At 39.5% G+C, this 21204-nt stretch overlaps 1 protein-coding gene across 4 annotated transcripts; it reads right to left on the reverse strand.

The window, feature by feature from the left end:
- Positions 1-5865: 5865 nt before the first annotated feature.
- On the reverse strand, positions 5866-20427 carry hdlbpa (high density lipoprotein binding protein a). Of its 4 annotated transcripts, none has more exons than XM_015001311.2 (28): positions 20328-20427; positions 17693-17763; positions 16093-16208; positions 15852-16015; positions 14810-15025; positions 14518-14724; positions 14228-14443; positions 13932-14138; positions 13736-13843; positions 13548-13652; positions 13188-13266; positions 12957-13096; positions 12774-12878; positions 12574-12687; positions 11822-11908; positions 11605-11736; positions 11306-11524; positions 10847-11068; positions 10004-10222; positions 9768-9906; positions 9507-9655; positions 9325-9429; positions 9114-9248; positions 8171-8314; positions 7895-8074; positions 7564-7680; positions 7319-7459; positions 5866-7240 (listed from the first exon to the last, which is right to left on the reverse strand). In XM_015001311.2, the coding sequence occupies exons 3-28, from the start codon at positions 16166-16168 to the stop codon at positions 7151-7153; spliced, it is 3816 nt and encodes a 1271-aa protein (XP_014856797.2). In that variant the 5' UTR covers positions 16169-16208; positions 17693-17763; positions 20328-20427; the 3' UTR covers positions 5866-7150. The 4 variants fall into 4 exon arrangements, with proteins under 4 accessions (XP_014856797.2, XP_014856796.2, XP_014856795.2 ...); XM_015001310.2 differs by having other exon boundaries at positions 9507-9658; XM_015001309.2 differs by having other exon boundaries at positions 15852-16033.
- Between the last annotated feature and the right edge of the window lie 777 nt (positions 20428-21204).

A 21204-nucleotide genomic window follows, 5' to 3' on the forward strand; every position in this document is an offset into this window, starting at 1 on the left:
AAAAAAAATAAAAATAAAAAAAAACGCCCAGAGACACGAATCCAAGTCTCAAATGTTTCTTTCTCTTTTCAGATTCAGAACTGCCTTGGCTTTCAAGGCAATCTCAGTGGGCAGAGGGAATCCTGAGGCCACCTAGATGGCTCTCCAAACACTTAGCAGAGACACTTTCTCTTAAATCACCTGCTATCTTAATCTGACAGCCCGACTCGATTACAAGGCAGAAAAATTGCTTTCCTTGCCACCAGCAGTCGTTGGGAAATTATCTTAATTGTGTCGTGATTATGCCTCAGAGCTCCGGTGAGAGCTTTTCCGATGCTCCGTTCAAACACAGGAGCACTTTGGAAGTGTTGAAAATGCACCTCTGTCAGCTCTCAGGAGGAGAAGGGATTGGAGGAAAAAATAGAGTAATCTGCTCTCGGTTCATAATTCTGACCAAAATGGACCACGAACATGAAAGAAGGAGGAGGATTTTAACAGAAAGGCTGCTTGTAGAAATAAAATCAACCTCATTTCTGCATCCAAATTTAAGAAAGGAGAAGTCAACTGTTCCCACATTTTGACACGGTCCAAATACAAACTTCTATTTGGGAATTTATGTGAGAAACTAATAATAATAGATTAGCAAAAAAAAAAAAAATCAATTCAAATTTGACCCAAAGGAAAATTAAATGCAAACTCATTTCATCAAGTACCTCAATGTGGATGGTGATGCTGTTACCATGAAACCTTCTCAGCTCCTCTGGGGTCGTAGTTCAGGTGTGATTGGAGCATTTCAGATGTTAATTAGCTGCTTCCATTTGTAAAAACAATATCTCGTTGCCACGACATATTGTGGCAACGAGAAAACAATAAAAAACAAAAACAACAATAACAACAAATAACTTCCAGTTGCCCAGCATCCAAAACCAGGCGGAATAACTGTCGTGTTCGGCTCCATTTTACAGAAACGAACTATGCAAACTGCATCTCTCAGCATCCATTGTGCTGGAGAAATAACGCAGAATATCTGTGTGTCTTTGAAGCCAGGAAAAGGACGTTTAGAAAAACGGTAACTAGCTATCCAACTCTCGTTTAAAGATCAACGTGCAAAATCCTCTGACGTCTGCTGACGCGGCCTCTCCATCCGTTGACGTAAGGTACCTTTTTGGTTTTAAACCAACTAGTGCTGGACGGTATGACTAAAAATTTGTGTCACGTTTTTTAAAGATTCTGGCGGTTTCACAGTTTATCACGATAAATGTATATTTGACTTATTTTTTTTCCCGGACTGCTTTTATATACGTTTGTGGCCTATTTTACTCGCAGGAGTACAAGGCAAATAATAGGCTGCAGCAAAAGTATCAATTACTTTGTCTCAACACAATACATGAACGAGTCAATATGAAATTGTAGAAAGAGATGTAGAATGTAAACTATTTTTTTGTGCAAAACGCAACATAAAAATATGCCAATTTTAGCACTTCTTTTAAAAAAGAAAATTATTTTATAATATCCACAATATCACCTAAAATACTCAGGGTTTATGTATTCAAGTGTTGCAAGCAGGCACGTGCAGAGGGGGGGCTGGGGGTGCTTGAGCACCTGCCCTTTTTGCTCCTTGCCCCAAAGTGCCCTTTTGGTCAATTTTTATTTATTTTTTTGGTATTATTATTTTCAAAGCCCTCTTCTGACACATAACATGTACTAAAATTATTTGTTTGTTTTGTTTTGGTTTTTTGTACAACATAATAAGCCTTCCGGTCACCTTGTTACCTTTGACCTTTTGCCCGTGACGCATGACGCAGTTGCTTCTCGCACAGTGAGATAAGGCGGCTAACTGGAGCTTAACGTAGCGAACGTTCCAGATTACAGATCAGTTTTTGGTGAATTATATATATATATTAAAAAAACGTTTTTGGTGAATAAAGTGGAGTAGACTTGCTACTTGTGAGATGACGGAGAACGTTGAAAGTATCGTTTCTGCTTCAGCACGGAGTCGCGGTTTAAGCAGAGAGGTAATGAAATACAACAGACACTGACAGGCCTCTGCGTCTGGCTTACTTTGAAGAACTACTGAGTGGGAGGAGACAGCCAGGTGAGGAAAAACTGTTCTTATCTATCGATTCAGTATTTTTATCATACAGACATTAGGCTGCTGTTGTTGTGCTATTAGCTAGCTGCTAGCTAAAGACTTTGCTAGAAGCTAGATAACTAAAAAGCTTCTTCCCTGTGTATGAGGCACATCGCCCGACCAAAACTTATCATCTCCATAATGGATATGTCAGATCTTCTAATTTCCTTTGCTGCATAATGTACATTGCATTTATTCTGGCGTTAGGTAAATGTATCTTGAAGGAGAATAGCACTTACATAAAAGTCCAACAAGGATATTCATTTAGAATTAAAAATAACTCGCCCTGAATTACCATGATAGATATAATGTATGTCATTAATGAAGGGGAAAAAACTCAACCCAGACTTTAAGTTTAGGGTCTGATTCGCAGAGTATAAAGTTAAATTTTTTCCCCAATTATTCAGTTGGAAAAAATAAACTAACCTCAGATAAGTAAAATAAAATTGTAATCAAAACTTTTGGAATTGTAATGATTTCTTTTTTAAAAACAAATTGTTTTGTTTAAAAAACTTTTTTTAAATTAAATAACTAATTTTTGTCTTGTGAACTTTAAAAGTTATTGCCAAACATAAACTTTTATTTGCACACATCAGAAATATTTTGTTGTGAATTTAGGCCCTCCCCATGACGTCATGTGAGAATCACAAGCAAAACTTTGAGTCATGCACAAATATGTTTGTTTTGCAAAAAAAAATCCCTTCATGAGACAAATGTGTGATTTAAATGTTTAAAAAAGTTTTAAGTAAAACTCAGTAGGCTTTCCCCACAGTGACATGCATTAACAATTCAATTTTTGCTTTTGTTTTTTTTTTTTCTGCAGTTCCACCTTAAAGTTTGATGCAGCTCTGCTTTCCTGAATGGACCATCTTCATCTCCACTGCAGCAAACAGGCAGCTCTTTTTTTATAGATTAGTCCACTAAAAGGTTGCATTGTGCCCTTGTTTATATTTTTAATAATGTAATTCTGTAAAGACAAAATATGTAAATCAGAGCTAGACCACCAGCTGATATCTTGCTAAATTGTGGGTTTGAATATTACAATACTTTCCTATAACAAAATAGACCTGCAGAAAGAAATTACTAATAAAATATCTTACATATGCATAGTTGTATGCTCTGTATAGAGATTTACCTTAGCTTTGATTCTATATTTCACAATTTTGTAATTTATCATTGTTTATTAAACTCTGAAAGCTGTGTGGCTTTGTTAATATTCTGTCCTAGAATGCGGTAAGATGTGCCCTTTTTTTATTTTGAGCACCTGCCCTTTTAGTGGTCTTTGCACGGCCCTGGTTGCAAGTATGTATTGGAAGACATGTCATCTTTGAAGCAAAGTTATTAAAGTATCATCGTCACATTCCAAGCTTGTACCGTTTCTGTGTTTTCCATAAACAATTCACAATAAAACGAACAGTAAGAATATCCTTAGATGTGAATAGCTTTATAAATGCAACATTACGAACGTTATTCATTAACGTAATGCCAATTTGGTTAATGTATTTTCGGTCCGGTAAGACATACCTCGAATCCAGCGTTTTAATCAATCTTGGCCGTCAGTGAGCGGGGTCATTCTATAATTGCAGATACATTTGATGTCCAGAGTCATTATTTTTGGTCTGGTATATTAAAATATTTCAATTTTTAAATGTTTTCATAATTTATTACTCATTTTAATGGATCATAATATTTAACAAGTAAAAACATTTAAGTAAATACATTTAAAATTGTTTTATATAGCTGAAAAACCAAGATTTCTTGTCGTCCGAGTTGGGTACTGTCTTTTTTATTAACCTGAAAAATGATGCAAAAACCTATGTTTTATTATTTTTCTTTGGTGAATTTGTTTTTTCTGTCTTTTTTTAAACTGCCTAAAAGGTCAATTTAATAACATCACATTAAATTAACTCAAAATACCCTTATTTTTGAAAAAATATGTGTCCGAGAATTTTTTGTCAACTCTGTTACCATATGGTTTTGTCCCTGTAAATCTAGGAAATTGCCTTCTACGGCTATATAAACTGCATAAAATTAAGTCATTTACTTTTACTGATAAGACCTGAAACACACAGAGGTCTATGTGCCATTCTCTGGGAAATATTTTAGTTTAAAAATCACAATCACCAGGTGTTATCGTTTTCAACGTCAATCTTGTTACCAAAGAATCATGAGAAAAATACCACAGATTTTTGATCAGAGACAAGTTTATTTAATGGTTTTTAAACCATTATCTCAGTGGTGTCATGTTTTTTCACAATTTCTACTCACAAGTGGAGTTTTTAATAAAAATGTTTGAAATTGTCAATTCTGTTACTGTCAACTCTGTTACCAAATAGGGTAACAGAGTTGACAGTAACAGAGTTTTCAGTTCTAAATTATTATGGTCCTGTCAATTCTGTTACTAACACCAACTCTGTTAGGTAACAGAGTTGACATGTTTATGACATACTTTCACAAAAAAAAAAAGGAAAACTGTTGTCTAGAGCGCCATATACATTGTTGGTTGACTTCTGCTGTGATTTAGTATTACTGACCAATTTTATTTCTAAAAGAATGATGGTTTTCAATGAGTTTTAATGAAAAACGTTTGACCCTATGCGAACAACTCTGTGAAAAGTTGAGTATCTTTTGATTTTTTAAAATGTATTTTTAAGTAAAACATCTCCATTTAAAGTATTTGGGTAGTAGGACACTTGGTGTAATGGAATAAAAATATTTTAGTCTGCTAGAATGTATTGTTTTTTTCACTCACTGTCTATATTGTCCGTAACAGAGTTGACATAACATACCGCAAAATATACGTTTTTTCTGAGAAAAAATTATAAAATATGTAGCTAATGTTTGGCAATTACAGATTTTTTTAAAGTTTAATGCCTTTTCAATAGACTACCTAAGAAAATTTTTAACAAATGAAAAGTTTTTTTTTGTCAATTCTTGAAGTGCCAAATGTATCTCCAATTATAGAATCACCCAGCGGTTCCACGTCCTTTAATTGGTTGATTGATACTGTATTCGTAGAGTCACGCTATCGTGTGCTTTTCCGGCTACATACCGTGCGTCAGACTTTTTAAAACCAATATACTTCCGAACCACACACACACACACACACACACGCACACACACACACACAACTCCTCGATTGGGCACACGCGTTTACTTTTCCATCACCCGTCTTTCTTTATCAGCCATGTTTTTTATTCGTCATTCCACCTCGATTAGCTGTTCCAGCAGGCCGTTTTCCTACCTTGCTGAGTCAAGCAGCGCTCTCCAGTGTTTCTAGTGGCGAACAATATTATATAAACAGTTGAATCGTTAAATCAGTTCTCAGGGATTAATTCATACCGGATACCGCTGCATTGCAAATAATCCATCAGATAGGACTTCAGCTCATCTGCCGCATCAGAACGAGTTTTTCCATTTTATCATTTTTGCTGAACTTCTGGACATCGCTTTGAGCTGAGCGACGGAGATCATCACATAGCTAGAAATCATTCTGTTGTCTGGGCTGAAATAGTTAAAATTAGTTATGCTTAATGTTTTACTGAATAGAATCTTTGTTCAATATATGATCAAAATTTGCACCCAAATATTTAATTTTTTTACAGTGACCTTCCACAATTTTCCATTTTCAGATATACTCGAACTGCTAAATTCTCAAAAATCCATCTTATCCAATCACCTTACAGCTTTATGTTGGTCAATCATAAAATACATTCATTTGTGATGAACCCAAAAATGAAACCAGAGATAAAAAATGTTTTCAATTTTTTTATTGGCTTTTGGACAATTTTTTCCAGTGTCGCCCATAACCGTTCACTTCATGGTATTTGCATAATCTTTCGTTCAATACTAGGAGGATATAAACCAAGGTAGGTAGATGCTAGACATTTACTTAGCAGCTAGTAGGCTAAACTTACAAGCCAAGTAAAACACACAACTGGGAAGAAAATGTTTTTGAAAGAATGAGGAAACACCTTGCAGTTGTCTACTGAAAGCAACTCATCTCTACCTGGTTTGTATCTTTCTAGTTGTAAGGCTGAAATAAAAATAAAAAAAAAATAAAAAAAAAAGGGAGGGAGGGACCATTGCTATAGAACAGAGGGGTTCTGCATAGCAACTGGAAGACAAAGGGACTGGACACTGACCCATTACAGAGGGCGAAGAAAGCAGGACGTCGTTAAAGTTGGCACAAGATGGTCGACTTCCATAGAGTGATCTACTTTATAATGTAACGAATCTATTTAAAACAGTTAGTGTGAGGTTTTGATGCTGTGGAGCTCTAGCCTAGTGTTGTACAAAGTTTAGGTGTGGCATGATCTCCAAGCATCTGGCAGTTTGAGTTGGTGCCATTCTGTGGTGGCTGAAAGCCAGCCAACACCCTCCACCCCTTTCCCTCCCCAACACCTTCCATCACAGCTCACCAATTCATAAGGCTACAAGGTGGGAGCCGAAGTTTGATCGTTTGCACAGCAGCACAGGTACGAGCACATGGAAGGACATGATTGGACGATCACTATAGTGTGCTTGGAAATGGATGACTACGTCATTTTCACTGGGCTACATGGATGAAGCAGGAAGGGGCATGGGAACCTTCTACGACTGACGTTTAAGTTTGAACACTAAAATCAGTACCTCCCCACGCCCCTGTGTTCCTGCAAAAGGCAACTAAGATCAGGGCAGCTCACGTAAAAAGTAGTGATGCCTTCGTCATCACGATTTGGTAGAACAGTTCAAACCACAATGAGGCGTCTGGTCTAAAACATTTAAAACATCGGTGTAGACGTGACGGCGACGCGGCCGGAACATTTAGGCTCGAGACGGTACGAGTGAACGCAGACACGAAGCTCACGATTGATTACAGTATCTGAAAGCTCTTGTTGTGGACTGGTGACCAAGATGCAGGATGATATTCTGAGAACTAAAGACTTTGAGGGTCAGCGGTCAGTCCAGGTCCAGAGGTTTTTTAGGAGGATAGGGGGACATTGCAGATGGAGTTGGTGGAGGGGAAGATTTGACTAGTTACGTTTAAAAGCCAATGGCTTAAAAGCGTTTGGGTCCCCAGGGTGACGCCTTCGCTTGGACCGGAGCACCAAAGCTTGGGAAGTCTTCTGAGCTGCTCATGTCAGGAGCCTGAAAGGAAAAGGAGCAAATGGATTCAGAAAAACTAGTAAAGAGGAGTGGAATAGCAGCTGGTTGGGTAAGTCTCACCTTCTCGTTGCCGGTGGCCCAGGGAGCCTCTCTAACCACGAAACCTTTGGAATGGCCACGCTGCTCGTCCGCAGCAGCAACGCTGCCACCAGGTGGCCTCATGTATGCCATCTTCGCCTCATTTTCCACAACATCCGACAACTGAAAATTAACAAAAGAAAAAAAAAAACACATCAGCAAACATTTGGCATTTGACGACTGGACAAAAAAAAAAAAAAAAAAAAAAAACATTCAGAGGAGCTTACATATTCCTCTTCCAGGTTCAGGAGATGATCGATGGCTTCATCCACATGTTCAGGACGACCTATGACTGCCACAAGGTTTGGGTCTGCAGCGCCACTCTGTGGAAACCTGAGATCAATCTGAAAACATTGAAAAGTCATGTTTAAGTCATGATTTTTAAAAAACTGACATTTTCAATAAAAACTCTGTGAATTTACATGTTTAGCTCTTGCCTTACCATGATTAAAAGTTTGTACATTTACAGAAACATTTAAATGACATCAGGGAGGTTTTGGGTGAGTTCCTTGGTGCGTATTCTGGACAGGAGAACATTTCGGTTCTCCTGAAGCTCACCTTAAACTCATCCATGATCTTGCGGATGCCCTTGCCCCGAGCACCAATGATGCGGGCATGAACCCTGCTGTCCAGGGTGATGTTCTCGGAGATCATCTCCTCCAGCTCGTCCACTATAGCCTGGATAGCCTCCCGTGCAGCTATGGCATTCTGCTCGTACCCTGTAATCGTGATCTGATCCTTTGAAGAAGAAAAAAAAGATTTCTATTTTATAAAAGTGTATAAAAAAATAAAAATAAAAAAAAAGAACTTTAAGCATTAGTTGCCATGCTATACCTGGTTTTCATCATTCTTCTCTGGGAACTGGATGTTCACATCATGCTCTGTGCGGATGTTTGTGATGATGGCACCCTTGCGGCCGATGATTTTTGGGTGATACTTTGGGTCCACAGTGATGGTCAGTTTGAAGCTCTTGAGTGCCTGCAGGTTCAGGAGAGATTTTTTGCACAAAACTTGTTTTATCGCCCGATTTCATGCGTTTGAAAGTTAATCTGAGACTTTTGTGCTGATGTGCATAACCTTTAAAAAGGTGACCTATTATGATTCCTTGAGCAGGTTAGGACAGGCCAAAACATGTTTAAATATTTTTTGTACCAATATTCTTGGATAACGAGATTTGAGTCTGATCAGTTCTGTGTATTGAGGTCATTTCACAATGAGCTGTTTTAGGGTTTCTGTCACTTTAAATCCAAATAAGTTGCTGCTGGCCACGTCCCTGAACTCACCGTTGGCTGCAAATAGATGCTAAATTATAAGACTCTGAAAAGCAGAAGTGAAGCCTCCTGCAAAACCAACAAGAATAAGAGCAAGTGGATTCTGTATGGCAAGTCAATAACAAAACACTTGTCTTTTCCAGTAGCCATTGTATGGCCTATATAGCAGTAAAACTAGAAGACCAAATGTGCTGGAGCTCAGCTTGGGTTTGCTAAGTAACAGTGCAGTGCCTGTTATTTGTGACTTTACAATTGGCAGGTTTTTGAAACCGTTCATTTTCCAAGCATCAAAAAAACATGAATTCATTGCCAAAAAAGACCCACCAGTTTTTAGAAGCAGTAGAAACCAAATGGAAGTACAAAATTTGATTTAGCATAAAAACATTAATGTTATTTCAGATAACATTAAAGTTCAAGTGCAGGACTAAGAAAATCATCCCAGTTTTGTGTTGCATCTTGTGAAAGAGGCTGAAGCAGAACAACTTTAAAGAATTAAAAATACAAACCCGATCTGCCTGCTCAGCCTGCAGCTCCTTGACGCGCTCGAAGAGGCCTTCTTTGGCACGGTCAAGGTGAGAGGCCAAGCCGGTGATGGCGATTTTATCAGACTGCTGGTCAGGAGGAGGCACTTGAATGTTTACCTGGAAGTACATTGAAGTCATGAGGAAGCTGCACTGAGCCCACACTGCATTTTAACCGATTTTTAAAGATGATTACCTCAAATTCATCCATCATCTTACGAATTCCACTTCCTTTTTGTCCAATAATGTATCGATGAAGCTCAAAAGGCACTTCCACCTCAATCGTGACGGGAACCAGGACCTGCAGAGAGGAGGACATGCTTAGATGTAGAAAAGCAACTGACCGAGTCCAAACTGAGGCGTGGTATCAGCTCTGACCTTCAGCGCTTCCACGGCAGCCTCACAGCGCTCTTTGCGACCAGAAATCAAAATCACGTCACACTTTTTGGGAGCGTTTGGGTCGACGGGTTCTTTCACTTCACCATTGGCCTCTCCGTTCTCCTGAACAGGAGCTTCTGCAGGAGGTGCTGCTAAACACACACATATACTTGCCATTAATCGTTTTGAGCCAAAAACGCTCCTTTTAGTTTAAAGTTTGGTCAGAAACAACGCAGAAACACAATGAAGGCTTGCTTTTACCTTGTGGGTCCTCACGCTCTGGAAACTTAATCTGCACGTTGTGATCTCTGGTGATCTGCTGAATCCGAGAGCCCTTGGGACCCATGATGGAACGGTGGAACTTTTGAGAGATCACACACTCGACGGTCACCTGAGCCTCCTGGGGGAGAAAAACAAACGAAAGAAAAATCAAGTAAAAATCTTAGAAGAAAGAAACAGAAAAGAACAAAAAAAAAAAAAAAAGAACCAACACTTACCAGGTCCTCAACAATCTCCTGCATGCGCTTCTTGGCTGCCTCCACACATTCTTTGGCTCCTTTGAGGGTGACCTTGTCGCTCTGGGAGCCGGTACGAGGGAAGCTCACCATGACGCCACCATACTCATCAGCAAGGTCCCTGAGGACTTGACCCCGGCGGGCCACAAAGTAGCGATGGTGCTTGGGGTCAACGTTCATCGTGTCCTCCACAATGTTGTCCTGAAACCACAAAGTGGACATCAGTATTTAGAAACCACAAGATATGCACTTTTATATTATGGATCAGGAATGGGCTGGTTAGTGATAAGTTTCCTATTACAACATTCCAGATGTTTAGGTTTGACACTTTAGGTACGTTTTGTGCCATTTGTTTGTTTTGTTTTTAAGTCAAGCCATTTTAGAAGTATAAATGAATCAGCTCATTTAAAACCATAAATGAGTTCAAAATGGCTACACATAAACAGAATAATCTGCACCTTTCACCCACTCAAATTTAAGACCATTATGAATGGAATTTAAGACCTACGTATCCACTGAAGTGTGCTATTGGCATTAAATTTGTTCTTACCCATAATAGATGCAAACAAGGCTAGCAAGGTAGCTGTTAACATACTCTAGCTAGCAAGAGTGTTAGTGAGTTGCCAGTAGCCTCAAAAGTCCACAATTGCAGAACATAAAGATATTTGAGTGTGACTCAAACTTTTGCCTGACAAAAAAGTCCCACAAGAGGAAAAATAAATTACACCAGAGATATCAAGTAGGCCTCAAGGTTTTCCCATTGAACCCACATACCAGCCCATTCCTGTACAGGACTCCTATTTTTATTTTTTTTTAATGGCATACCAAACTCTTGATGAGCTCCTCCAGCTCCTTCTGGGCTGTCCGAACCGCCTCCTCAGTCCCAACCACAGTGATGAGCTCTTGGTCTTTGTCCTCAGAGGTGGGGAAAATGATTCTGGCACCGGTGCTGTCGCGGACCTTCCGGATGTTTCCGCCTCCTTTCCCGATGAGAAACTTGTGGTATTCTGGCTTTGCATGCAGCTCAGCAGTGAAACTCTTTATTTGCTGTGAAAGATGGTTTACCAAATTTTAAATTGAAAGTTCGGTAGGGCTTTTCAGAATAAATTTATGATAGTTGGCAGCCATCTTGAAGAGGTGGTAACCACCATAAAGTGTAGGTGGCTTTGTGGTGGATGGGTGCTAAACATTTCCTGGCTGGTAAACATCAATCCAACTGTATAATCACATGGCAAAATAAACTGCTTGCAAGTTTAGCAAAGAAGTTGAAAGGCTTGTACGAACCTTTTCCTCTGCTAGAGCAAGCAGTTGCTGCTTTGCTTTCTCCACCTCCTCCACTGGGCCTCTGATGGTGACTTTATCGATCCCTGAGCCCTCGGTGGGGAAGTGGATGTGCACGCCACCACACTCCTCCATGATGGATCGCACCAGGCGGCCCTTTGAACCAATCAGCAAGTTGTGCAACTTGGAGGGGATGGACACATCCATTTCTGTGATGTTGGCCTTATCGCAGAGAGACAAGAATTACTAAACTGTAGTTTTACCATCATGCAACCAGATGGACAGGGTTTAGCGAGTGTTACCAGTTCTTTCTGAATCGCCAAAATGCGGTTCCTTGCAGCTTCACAGTTTGCTTTCTTTCCCGTAATGACGATCATTTCAGAGTTGCTGTTTTCGGCAGGGAGGTCGATTTTGGTGTTCGTTTCCTCTCGGATCTACAGCATTAAAGATCTTCTTTAAGGCTTCTTCTTGGATTGATTGTGCAATACAGAAAGAAAAAAAAAGTACAACATACAGCACCTTCTTGATGTTTGCTCCTCCTTTTCCAATTATGTTCCTATGAAACTGCTTGAAGATGGGGACGGACAGAGTCTGACTGTTCTCCACCTAAACCAGCAAAAATGAAAATGTGAACGCATTGTTACTGAAGGGATTCACCAACTCAAATTCCATTCACAAAAGTCTTAAATTTAAGACCTATATCTCCACAGAAATGTACAAACTTCGTCCAGCCAAGTGGAGATGATTGCACTTACCCATAATTGATGCAAAAAGAGACGGCTAACAAGTGTATGTTAGTGAGGAACCGTTGGATTCAACTGCCTTGTCACAGAACACAATAAAGTACTTTTGGCTGTCAGTTTGAGTTATTTGTTTTTCTGACAAAAGTCCCACAAGAGAAACAAACTGAATATACAAGATTAAATGGTCCTGCCAAGAGAAAATTTAAGACCTGTGACATTAGATGATAATCGGGGACCGCGTACTAAGGGGCAAAATTTTTTAGAAAAATTAAAATCAGTAAAATTAATAAATTTTAAGGCATTAATTTCAGATACATGCATGTAACCCTTGTGTTTAGAAATGGGGTCCAACCAACCCCACACATGTAAAACTTGTATCATTTACCACAGTCCTACATTTGCCTCAGTCCTCGCACGCACAAGGGTTAATACTTTAAGGATGCACAGACACCCTGTGTTGCACCTCAAAATGTGCATCACAGTAGTAATAAAAGAGGGGAAAAAAAAAAAAAAAAAAACTGAGTTTACCATTTCAGCCACCATCTTCTGCATGAACTTGGAGCATTTTTCCACCTCGTTCCGAGGCCCTCTAAGTTGAACGATGTCGCTCTTCTGTGCTGGGTCGGGGAAATTGATGATGACCTGGAACAAACGTAACAGAACCGTTCACAGACCGCCAGCAGCTCCAGTACAGAGCAAATGCAAATCAATGAGGAGTTAGAACTGACCTCTGGAAATTTGTCCCGTACTTCCTTTATCTTCTCCCCTTTTTGCCCGATGATGGCTCTGTGTAAACGATGTTCGATGATCAAGTCCTTTGTACGCTCGTTCTCCTGCAAGCCCCACAAGTTATTGAGCAATGCAAGACTCTACGGTGAACTACATGTAGCCTCTTAGCGGTGTGTACCGACCATGCGTGACGCTAGCTCCAGCAGCTCCTTCTTGGCTTCCTGCACACCCTGAGGATCCCCCTCTATGCGGATCAGGTTGCTCTTCTCGTTGTCAGGGGGGATGCGGACTGTCACCTTGTGCAACTCTTTGATGCGGTTGACTAAAAGTTAAGTCAAAAAACAGATCGTTTTTAAGAGCAAAAATAACTTCTTTTTTTTTTTTAAATGATGCAGTTTCAGGTGCACACTTACTGTTAACGCCTCCTTTTCCAATCAAGTGACGATGGAATTTGGGATCCACAGTGATCTCTGCATAGTCCATTCGACTTACCTGTTAAAAGGTAAAATTATAAATAAAAAATTAGATGTGTGCCTTCCATGTGTAGAGATGCACAATGAATGGCCTCTGACCAAAATCGGATGGTTTTCAACTTCATCAAGTCAGAAAGTCAAAAATCCTATCTTTCGCAGATGAGTGAATGCACCATTCTTATATTCTACCAAATTAGTTCATTCTTTGGTGTAGAAGTAGTCACAGAGAAGAAATCTTAAGTTTTTAGTATCAGCAGAAGATGACTCATTTGCTAGACTTCAGTGAAAAGGAATCCTCACCAAATCCGTAACAATGGCTTGAATCTGACTCTGCACCATCTGCACGTCTTTGGTTGGTCCTTCCAAAGTGATTTTATCTTCTCCCTCGGTGAACTCAATGTGCACCTGACCACAAATGGCAACATCAATTCATTTAGGATTAATAAACAGTCAGACCTCAAACTTCTTCCAGTCTAGACGACACCCACCTTGGGCATCTGTTGGGTGATCTTAGCCAAGTTCTGTCCCTTTTTGCCAATGATGAAACGATGAAGCCAAGAAGGAGCCGAAACCGAGGAAACGGTATAACTGTTTGCCTGAAAACAGAAACAAAAAGTTAGTTTTCCCTCCAGCTCTCATGCCCTCGGGTTAGCACTTCCACTCGTCATCAGAAAGCGCCTGTACCTTGGCGTACACTTCGGTGAGGGCCTGCCCCAGGCGGTCAGGCTCCCCACGAAGGATGACTGTTTCTGAGCTGTTGTCTGAAGGTGGGATCTCAACCGAGACGCCAGTTCTATCCAGAATCTCCTGCAGGGTGTTTCCCTTGGGGCCGACAACATATTTGTGCTGAGACTTCTTCACCTCCACCGCAATCGTGGTCGTACTCTTCTTCTGCAGGAGATACAAAGACCAGCTGTTTGTACTTTTTGACAGGAACTAAACATTGTTTTATACAATCTGATTTTTTGTTGCCCCCTCACCTTCTCCTCATGGATCTTCTTGATCAAAGCCACAGCAAGGGCCACCTGCTCCTTTTCCCCAGTGATGACGATCTCATTCTTATTCACGCTTGGAGGGGGGACATTAATCCGAGCACCAGTTTCCTGCATCATCTCTCCGACTATCTTATTGTAGGCACCGGTGATAAACGGATGGTACACCTTATCAATGTTCACCCTCTCCACAGCACGCTTATCCTATTAAAAAAAATGAATAGGAAAAGTTAAAAATGGCAAAACTGGGAAATAAAAATGAATGTGGAAATGCTTACCTGCTCAGCAGAGATCAACAGGATCTCATGCTTTGCCTTTTCCAGACCCTCCTTGGTACCAGAGATCTTGATCTGGTTGCTGGGGTCGTCGGGTCGTGGGATCTGGATCTTAGTGGCAGTCTTGAGCTCTAGCTCCTGAAGCTTCTCCCCGTTTTTGCCGATGACAAAGCGATGGTGTTCCTTTGGGATAGCGACAGTTGCTGAAGCCTGGAAAAAAAAAAAAAAAAAACATTTCAGTCATCTTTGTCGCAGACAATAAATGTTGACCAATAGAAATTCCAAAGCCTCATACTTGAGTCTGCAGTCGGGACACGATCTCCTTGCGGGCCTTCATCACAGCATCCAGCTTCCCAGACACCATGATGGAGAGACCCTGGTCTTTAGCTAAGGAGAGTTCCAGGTGGGCTCCGGTCTTATGCATGATGTCCACACAGACCTTCGCTTGCTCCCCTTCCCCAAACTGGTTAATGTCCTTGTACTTGCGCTCCTCCAGCGGCACATGGAAAACCTGAGGCGTATAAAAATAAAAATAAGATAAACTTATAGATATTGTACTGAATTCATTAATGGGTGCCACAATGCCTACAGTGAAACCCAATTAATTTCATTTTTTTAAGCATACAAAAGTCACAAGACAGAACTTTGTGTTGCATTTCTGGCATGCCTGTAAATCTGATGTACGAGCTACATTAATCTTTAATCAAGTCCCACCACTAAAACCAGGGTCAAATTTAAGACTCAGTGCTTTAATGCTACATTGAATTAAATTTAAAAACACAAAAAAACATTACATTTATAGAATGTTCAGAGGATGCTGCTGCATTACAATCAAGCACAGCAAAAACTGACATTTCTGGGGTCCGCTTGTGGCTCTTGGCAGCAGCTTTGTGCTTCCCATTCTGCATGTGGCCCTCTGTAGACTTAACCTCATTAATGCCAAGTTCTTAGCAAGAAGTAACATAATATTTTATGGCTAAGTAACAGAAGTGATTTAGGGGTGAAGATGAACATCGTCCAGCCAACTGGCAATAAAGTTTGACTTACTTGACAGATGCCAAAAAAAAAGAGCTAGCTAGGGTACATTAGCAGCTAGTTATCAGTACCTTAAGTCACAGAACACAAGGAAGATGTCTGCATATGAAACTTTTACCTGCAAATATTGCATATATCAAAATATACAAAATTAAATAGTCATACCATGCCAAAATTTAAGACTTGTGATTAATGCATTTAAAGCCAACTTGCATTTAAGGAAACTCTGTAAAATTCTTATAAATTTGAGCAAAAGGAGACACAGGGCCACATGTTAAGTTAAAGTAGTAGTATTGGTGCACCTGGGTGATAATGGAGGATTTGAGAGGCCGAATCTTTGATGTCCAGGCATTGGCAGTTTCCTGCGTCCCCTCAGGCGTGGCCGCTTTCTCAGGGAGAGGTGGGAAGGCATCCTTGTAGGTAGGAAGTTCCTCCTCATCTTCTCCAGCACTGGGGCCTCCAGCAGCTGGAGGGGAGGGTGAAACTACTCCAATTACCAAGACATGAAGCAATAAAAGTACATAAATGGTCAGAAACACTCACCACCACTTTGCTCTGGCAGAAGCCCACTGCGGTGCTCGATGAAGCTTTCCTGCGTAAGTACAGCGACTGAGCTCATGGTTAAGATCCCACGTCAAACACAGAGTCCGAGTGTGCCACTAGAAACAAAGCGCATGGTTTAGTACAGTTACAACCACAATGCAGCTAATGAGTAAAGGTTAAAGTGACATAAGTTATAATTTGCTCACTTTTTGGAACATGGTAGAGTTCGGAAACTTATTATTATAATTTTAATTTTGGCTCAATTACAGTCATACAGGTCAGGAAATGTTGAAGTTCAAGAACTAAACATGTTTTTTAAAAAATTAAATAAAAGTCACATGATCATGAGCAAGCTTATTCTAGCTGAACTTTGGCTTTCCCTTTATCTAATCTACTTTTATCACAGAAAACCCATGTTCCAGAGATCACGATCACCTTTATTAGCAATGCCAAATGCAGTCCACCATCTCTCCGTCTCTTCAAACGGCACTATTCAAAGAATTATAGTAGGGTGATGGCTAAGAGGATTTCACTCGGTGACCTCTCTCTATGTCCACAATGCAAGAGATTAAAGTCCAGGAGCGGTCCGTGTCTTAGATCTTTGAGCCAACTGTTCAGTTTCAAGAGCAAAACTCAGGAGTCCTCACCTCCACCTCTCAGCTTTGTTGAATTTTATGCATTAAGCTCCAACAGCAGTCCTCATTACTGAGAGAATACAGTTTCTTGGAAGAAGGATACGCACCTCGTTTCAATTTCATCACGTTTAAAACAAAACCTCAATATAGCCAGGGGAGTCTCTAGTTTGTGTGTTTTGGTCAAGAAACTCTTGCCAACAAAGAAAAGAATGAATAATAATAGGGTGGCTTTTCCTCCAAGAAAAGCAGAAAACGGATATAAAAGCATGAACAATTTGAGTGTGTTACAATAGAAATGGTAAATCTGTATAGAGAACAGCTGTTCCAAACTGAGGCAGCAACAACCCATTCGTTCAACCAGAGGTTTTAATAACCACTGAAGTCATAATCTAAAAAGTTGGCTATAATAACCTACGTTCACATCATGAATTTATGACCACACTCCTCTGCTTTAAAGGTGGGAACATAATAAAGAAATGTGCTGGTGTCAGTCCTGTCCACGTGTGTGTGCAGGTCTGTCTATGAGGCGTGCCGTGTGCTCAAAATATGTGAACCATGTGGAAGTCCTGGCCACCTGACTGCACAGGTGTCTTCACGTCTCCTCTTTCCGCCAACCTAGTTCTATAAGAATGCCACTAGAGACTAAAAAAGCTAAATGATCATAAACATAAAGATGTGCAATGAAAGGAATAGATCTTTTAGAAATATCCTCCTCAAACCCCCATTTACTATTGGTCCAAGTTTATCCTACCTTTATAACCTTTTGCTGCTTCAGCATAGTAAACAGCATAGTAAACTGAAACTGACTGCACTGTTTTATAACTGGGGTGAAATTGGAAAGCGCATTATCGACTTTGAGCCCATCTTCTGTATACAACTGGACTGACTCAACATTTGTTATGAAAAACTAAAGATTTATTCCATGTAAATGACTAAAAAACGCTGCGTGTGTGCAAACAACTTACCAGCTAAATGGTCAGTTACCAGATAATCCGTCCTGTAAAATGCAAGTTCCCGTCAGCCTGCCAGCTTTTACCTGTTTAAAAAACAAAGAGGAGGAAGGTAAGGACTCCAAAATGAATTATTCCTGTCTATGAAAAACTTTAAGCTTTAAATTCCTGTACTGCTTTATTGGTGAACAAGCAGATGTGCAATAAATATACCAGCTAATGACTCTTCAATGATAAATCAGACAAACCGATTATTGTTTTCCTGAAGCAAACCCTACAAATGATTCTGGTCTAGTCAAGTTACAACCTAAAAACTGAACATTTTGGAGACTTTCCCACAAAAAGCAGTATGAACCAACATCAGAGTCTTTATAGGATTTGGGGGAAAAGTAGTAAACTTGCATTTAAACGGCTTTTTACACACATGCAACAGTGATAAGACTGTTTAAGATGGGTTTAGTTGTCATTGATAACTTAATTATGACTTGTATGAAGTGCAAAACGAGTGATATTTTTTTTAATTGAATTTTATTGCGCTTGTGTGTTTAAGACTATAATTTGTGCTTAAGTATTGTGAATAATGTCTCCCAATAACACCTTGTCATATTTTCACATTTCCTGATAACTTTTTTTTTTTTTTAAATACAAACACACGGTAGGTCGTTGGGGGACCGCCCTGACATCCCTTCTGTTGGGTTTAGCGAGTTTTCTGGGGGAAACTCTGGCATGATTCGTTCTGATTGAACCACAGGAGAATCTCAGGAGTGATGTGGATTAGACTCGAGGTAAAAATATTTGAAAAACAGTAAACTGGGCAGTGCTGTGCTCTACCACCGCACAACAAGAGTTTACTTAATGTGCAGCATGCTATGCTTTTTTTGTCCAATGGACCTTATCCAGTGAAGTTTCACTAGTTTTCTTACGGTGGCTCATTAACATAAGAGTCAAACCCTTTTAGTCAACAGTGTAATTCCTAGGTCATGAGTGACATGGTGAAGCTTTTGACTAAACATTGGGGAAGGGAAACGTCTTTGCACTCCTGCAGCCAAAACATGACTTCTAGTTTGGCAGGTTATCAATTATGTACTATTATGGGTTCCATCTTTGTACCAATTAGTGGCTATGCTCCCAAAAGAAAGTAAAGAGGGGAAGGAGAAAAAAAAAGGTAGTGTATATAAAAGTTAGCTTTTAAAAATTAAAAAACAAAAAAACAAAAAACAAATCTATAGTGTTCAGCGTCTGTAGTGACACTGAAATCTGTAGTGTTCAGTGTTGTCATTACATAATAATGGATTGGATCCATTTGTCTTGAAAATAGACTAATGAGTTTCAAGTTTAAAATTAATACAGAAAAAAAGGGGAAAAAAACAGTTGATAGGACAGCACATGCTTTGGCGGGACTAGTAAAATCTGATTCAGACAACTCACGCTTTCAAAGTATAATTATTCTGAACACCGAACAGATGGAAAATCTAAAATATAACATCTATCAAACCAAACTTTGACATTGCTTAATAGACCGAAGATTACCTCAGAATCATATGCATCCAAAATAAATAAATAAAATTAAAAAAAATCCATGTATACCCTCATACATGAATTTGCCATCCAATTTTTTTTTCTGAATTAGGTTTTGAATTCTACTTCTGAAATATATTCATTTGAGAATTTAGCCAACATAATTTTATGAAGCTTAAAATACAGTACAGTGATGCCAAGGAGAAAAGATATGCAACACGCCAGGTATTTATTAAAGAGCCACTAATAAGTCAGTGTCTTGTTGCTCTGTACTCCACGTTAACTTGCATTAATATTTCCTACAGCCTGCCAACGTTCGAGCCTCGATAACATTATAGTCTAAATCCCAGCTTATAGACTTAAGAAGGCAGCTAACAGGATATCATGTTAACTAGCTGACAGCTGCCAACGACACTTTACAGCACAGTTAATGCTAGGTACCTTCATATCGGCTAACCTTGCCTAGCCGATAAAAACGTAAAGTCTGCCTGACAAAAACTAATAATGTCAAACGAGGACACGATAGATTACATTAGATACTCGGGCCATTGAGTAGAGGTGTGAGAGCCACAAGGACAAATATAAAATAATTGAATATTAGCCCAGAAACCACAGCTTGTTAGCAAACTTGCTAAAAACTTTGACTGCGGCGTGTACGACTGTGACACGTAGCCCTTCGGCTAATAGGTAGCCTTAACTTAGCATGCCTCACTCTCACTTGGAAAACACAACTTAAGTCTGTCTGTTTTACAGTTGGTGACATTAGAATGTCAGCTAATTAAAAGCTAAAAACTTTACAATAATCCTAACTGTACATTTAGACAGTGGCCGTGACGTTTTATGCGGGTTATCCAACATTAGTACACTCAATAAAAGTACAAGTCCAACTATAGCCTAGCTAGCGAGCTAACGTTAGCGTCCATAACGTTCGACTAGCGAGCTAAGTCCACGTAGGCACACAGCTGAGAGAGGGTTGAAATGACACGGAGTCAGGCCAGAACATAGTGTAATATGTGGAGCTTACCCCTTAACTGGCCAAAGGACAAGTACCGCGGTGGTTTATTAGTGGTCAGTAGAAGTCGCGGATGTCGGGAATACAGAGGTATAGGACTGAAAACAAGCCAGTACTTACTTCTTTTATGTGTTCGTCTGCCCTGAAGGTGCAGGAGCTGAGCTGAAATTCCACTGGCGAGAAGGTGGGAGTGAAGCCTGACGGATATATAGAGGTCTCCGCCACCAATCATGTCCTAAAACGTCACGTCCAAGAGTCCGGTTACAAAGAACTTATTTTCATTCCCCTCAAACATTGTGATTAGTGTTGTACTTTTTTTTATTTATTTATTTATTTATTTTTTTAGAAAATTAAACATTAAAGTGAGGCACCATTTGTAGTGGACAATGAATTAACTCAATATAATCAAGAAATTAACTTTTTCTATTATTTTAAGTTACATATAATATTGACTGTACAGTAAGTGCAAAGGAAATAAACAAATAAAGCAAGTAAAGAAGCAGAGAAAATAAAGTTTATAACTTTTTTATCATTGAATTGCATGGATATGAAGAAGAGACATGTTAAGATAACAGCTCAAAAATGCTGAGTTTTTGCTTTAAATTAATCTTCTAAATATTTTTCTTTGCAATTTTTAAAAAAATATACGTATTATTCGGTAAAAATCCTTAAATATCAGCCTTTTCTTTCTCTTTCTTATTACAACATCAAACTTTAAGAGTCATGGCAGGTCACGCTTAGTAAACTACTTCCTTCTTTTTTACGCCTTCCGTTTTTATTCATGTGACATCAAGGCATCCTGAAACCATGCATCATTGCAGGTCTCTTCTTCCTTGTGTCACAAATCATCCCAGACAGCCATCTTCATCCCAGTTACAGTCTCTTCATCACCACTGAAGTCATTCACTTTCAACAACTCCACTCTTAAATGTCCATGACTTTGACTCACATAAATTGATGACTAAGCCAATTCTGTTTGGTTCTTTGGTACACTCAG

Source organism: Poecilia mexicana, unplaced genomic scaffold, assembly GCF_051168715.1.
Source record: "Poecilia mexicana isolate PSO_F unplaced genomic scaffold, ASM5116871v1 scaffold_4, whole genome shotgun sequence".
NCBI classification, from domain to species: domain Eukaryota; kingdom Metazoa; phylum Chordata; class Actinopteri; order Cyprinodontiformes; family Poeciliidae; genus Poecilia; species Poecilia mexicana.

Excerpts from the sequence above, each read along its gene's own strand:
- hdlbpa (XM_015001308.2), bottom strand. The coding sequence starts at position 16,168 with ATGAGCTCAGTCGCTGTACTTACGCAGGAAAGCTTCATCGAGCACCGC. Across the intron at positions 11,069-11,305 it reads TTGCTCTAGCAGAGGAAAAG|CAAATAAAGAGTTTCACTGC; the intron begins GTTCGTACAAGC and ends CATCTTTCACAG. Across the intron at positions 9,249-9,324 it reads AGATGATGGATGAATTTGAG|GTAAACATTCAAGTGCCTCC; the intron begins GTAATCATCTTT and ends ATGTACTTCCAG.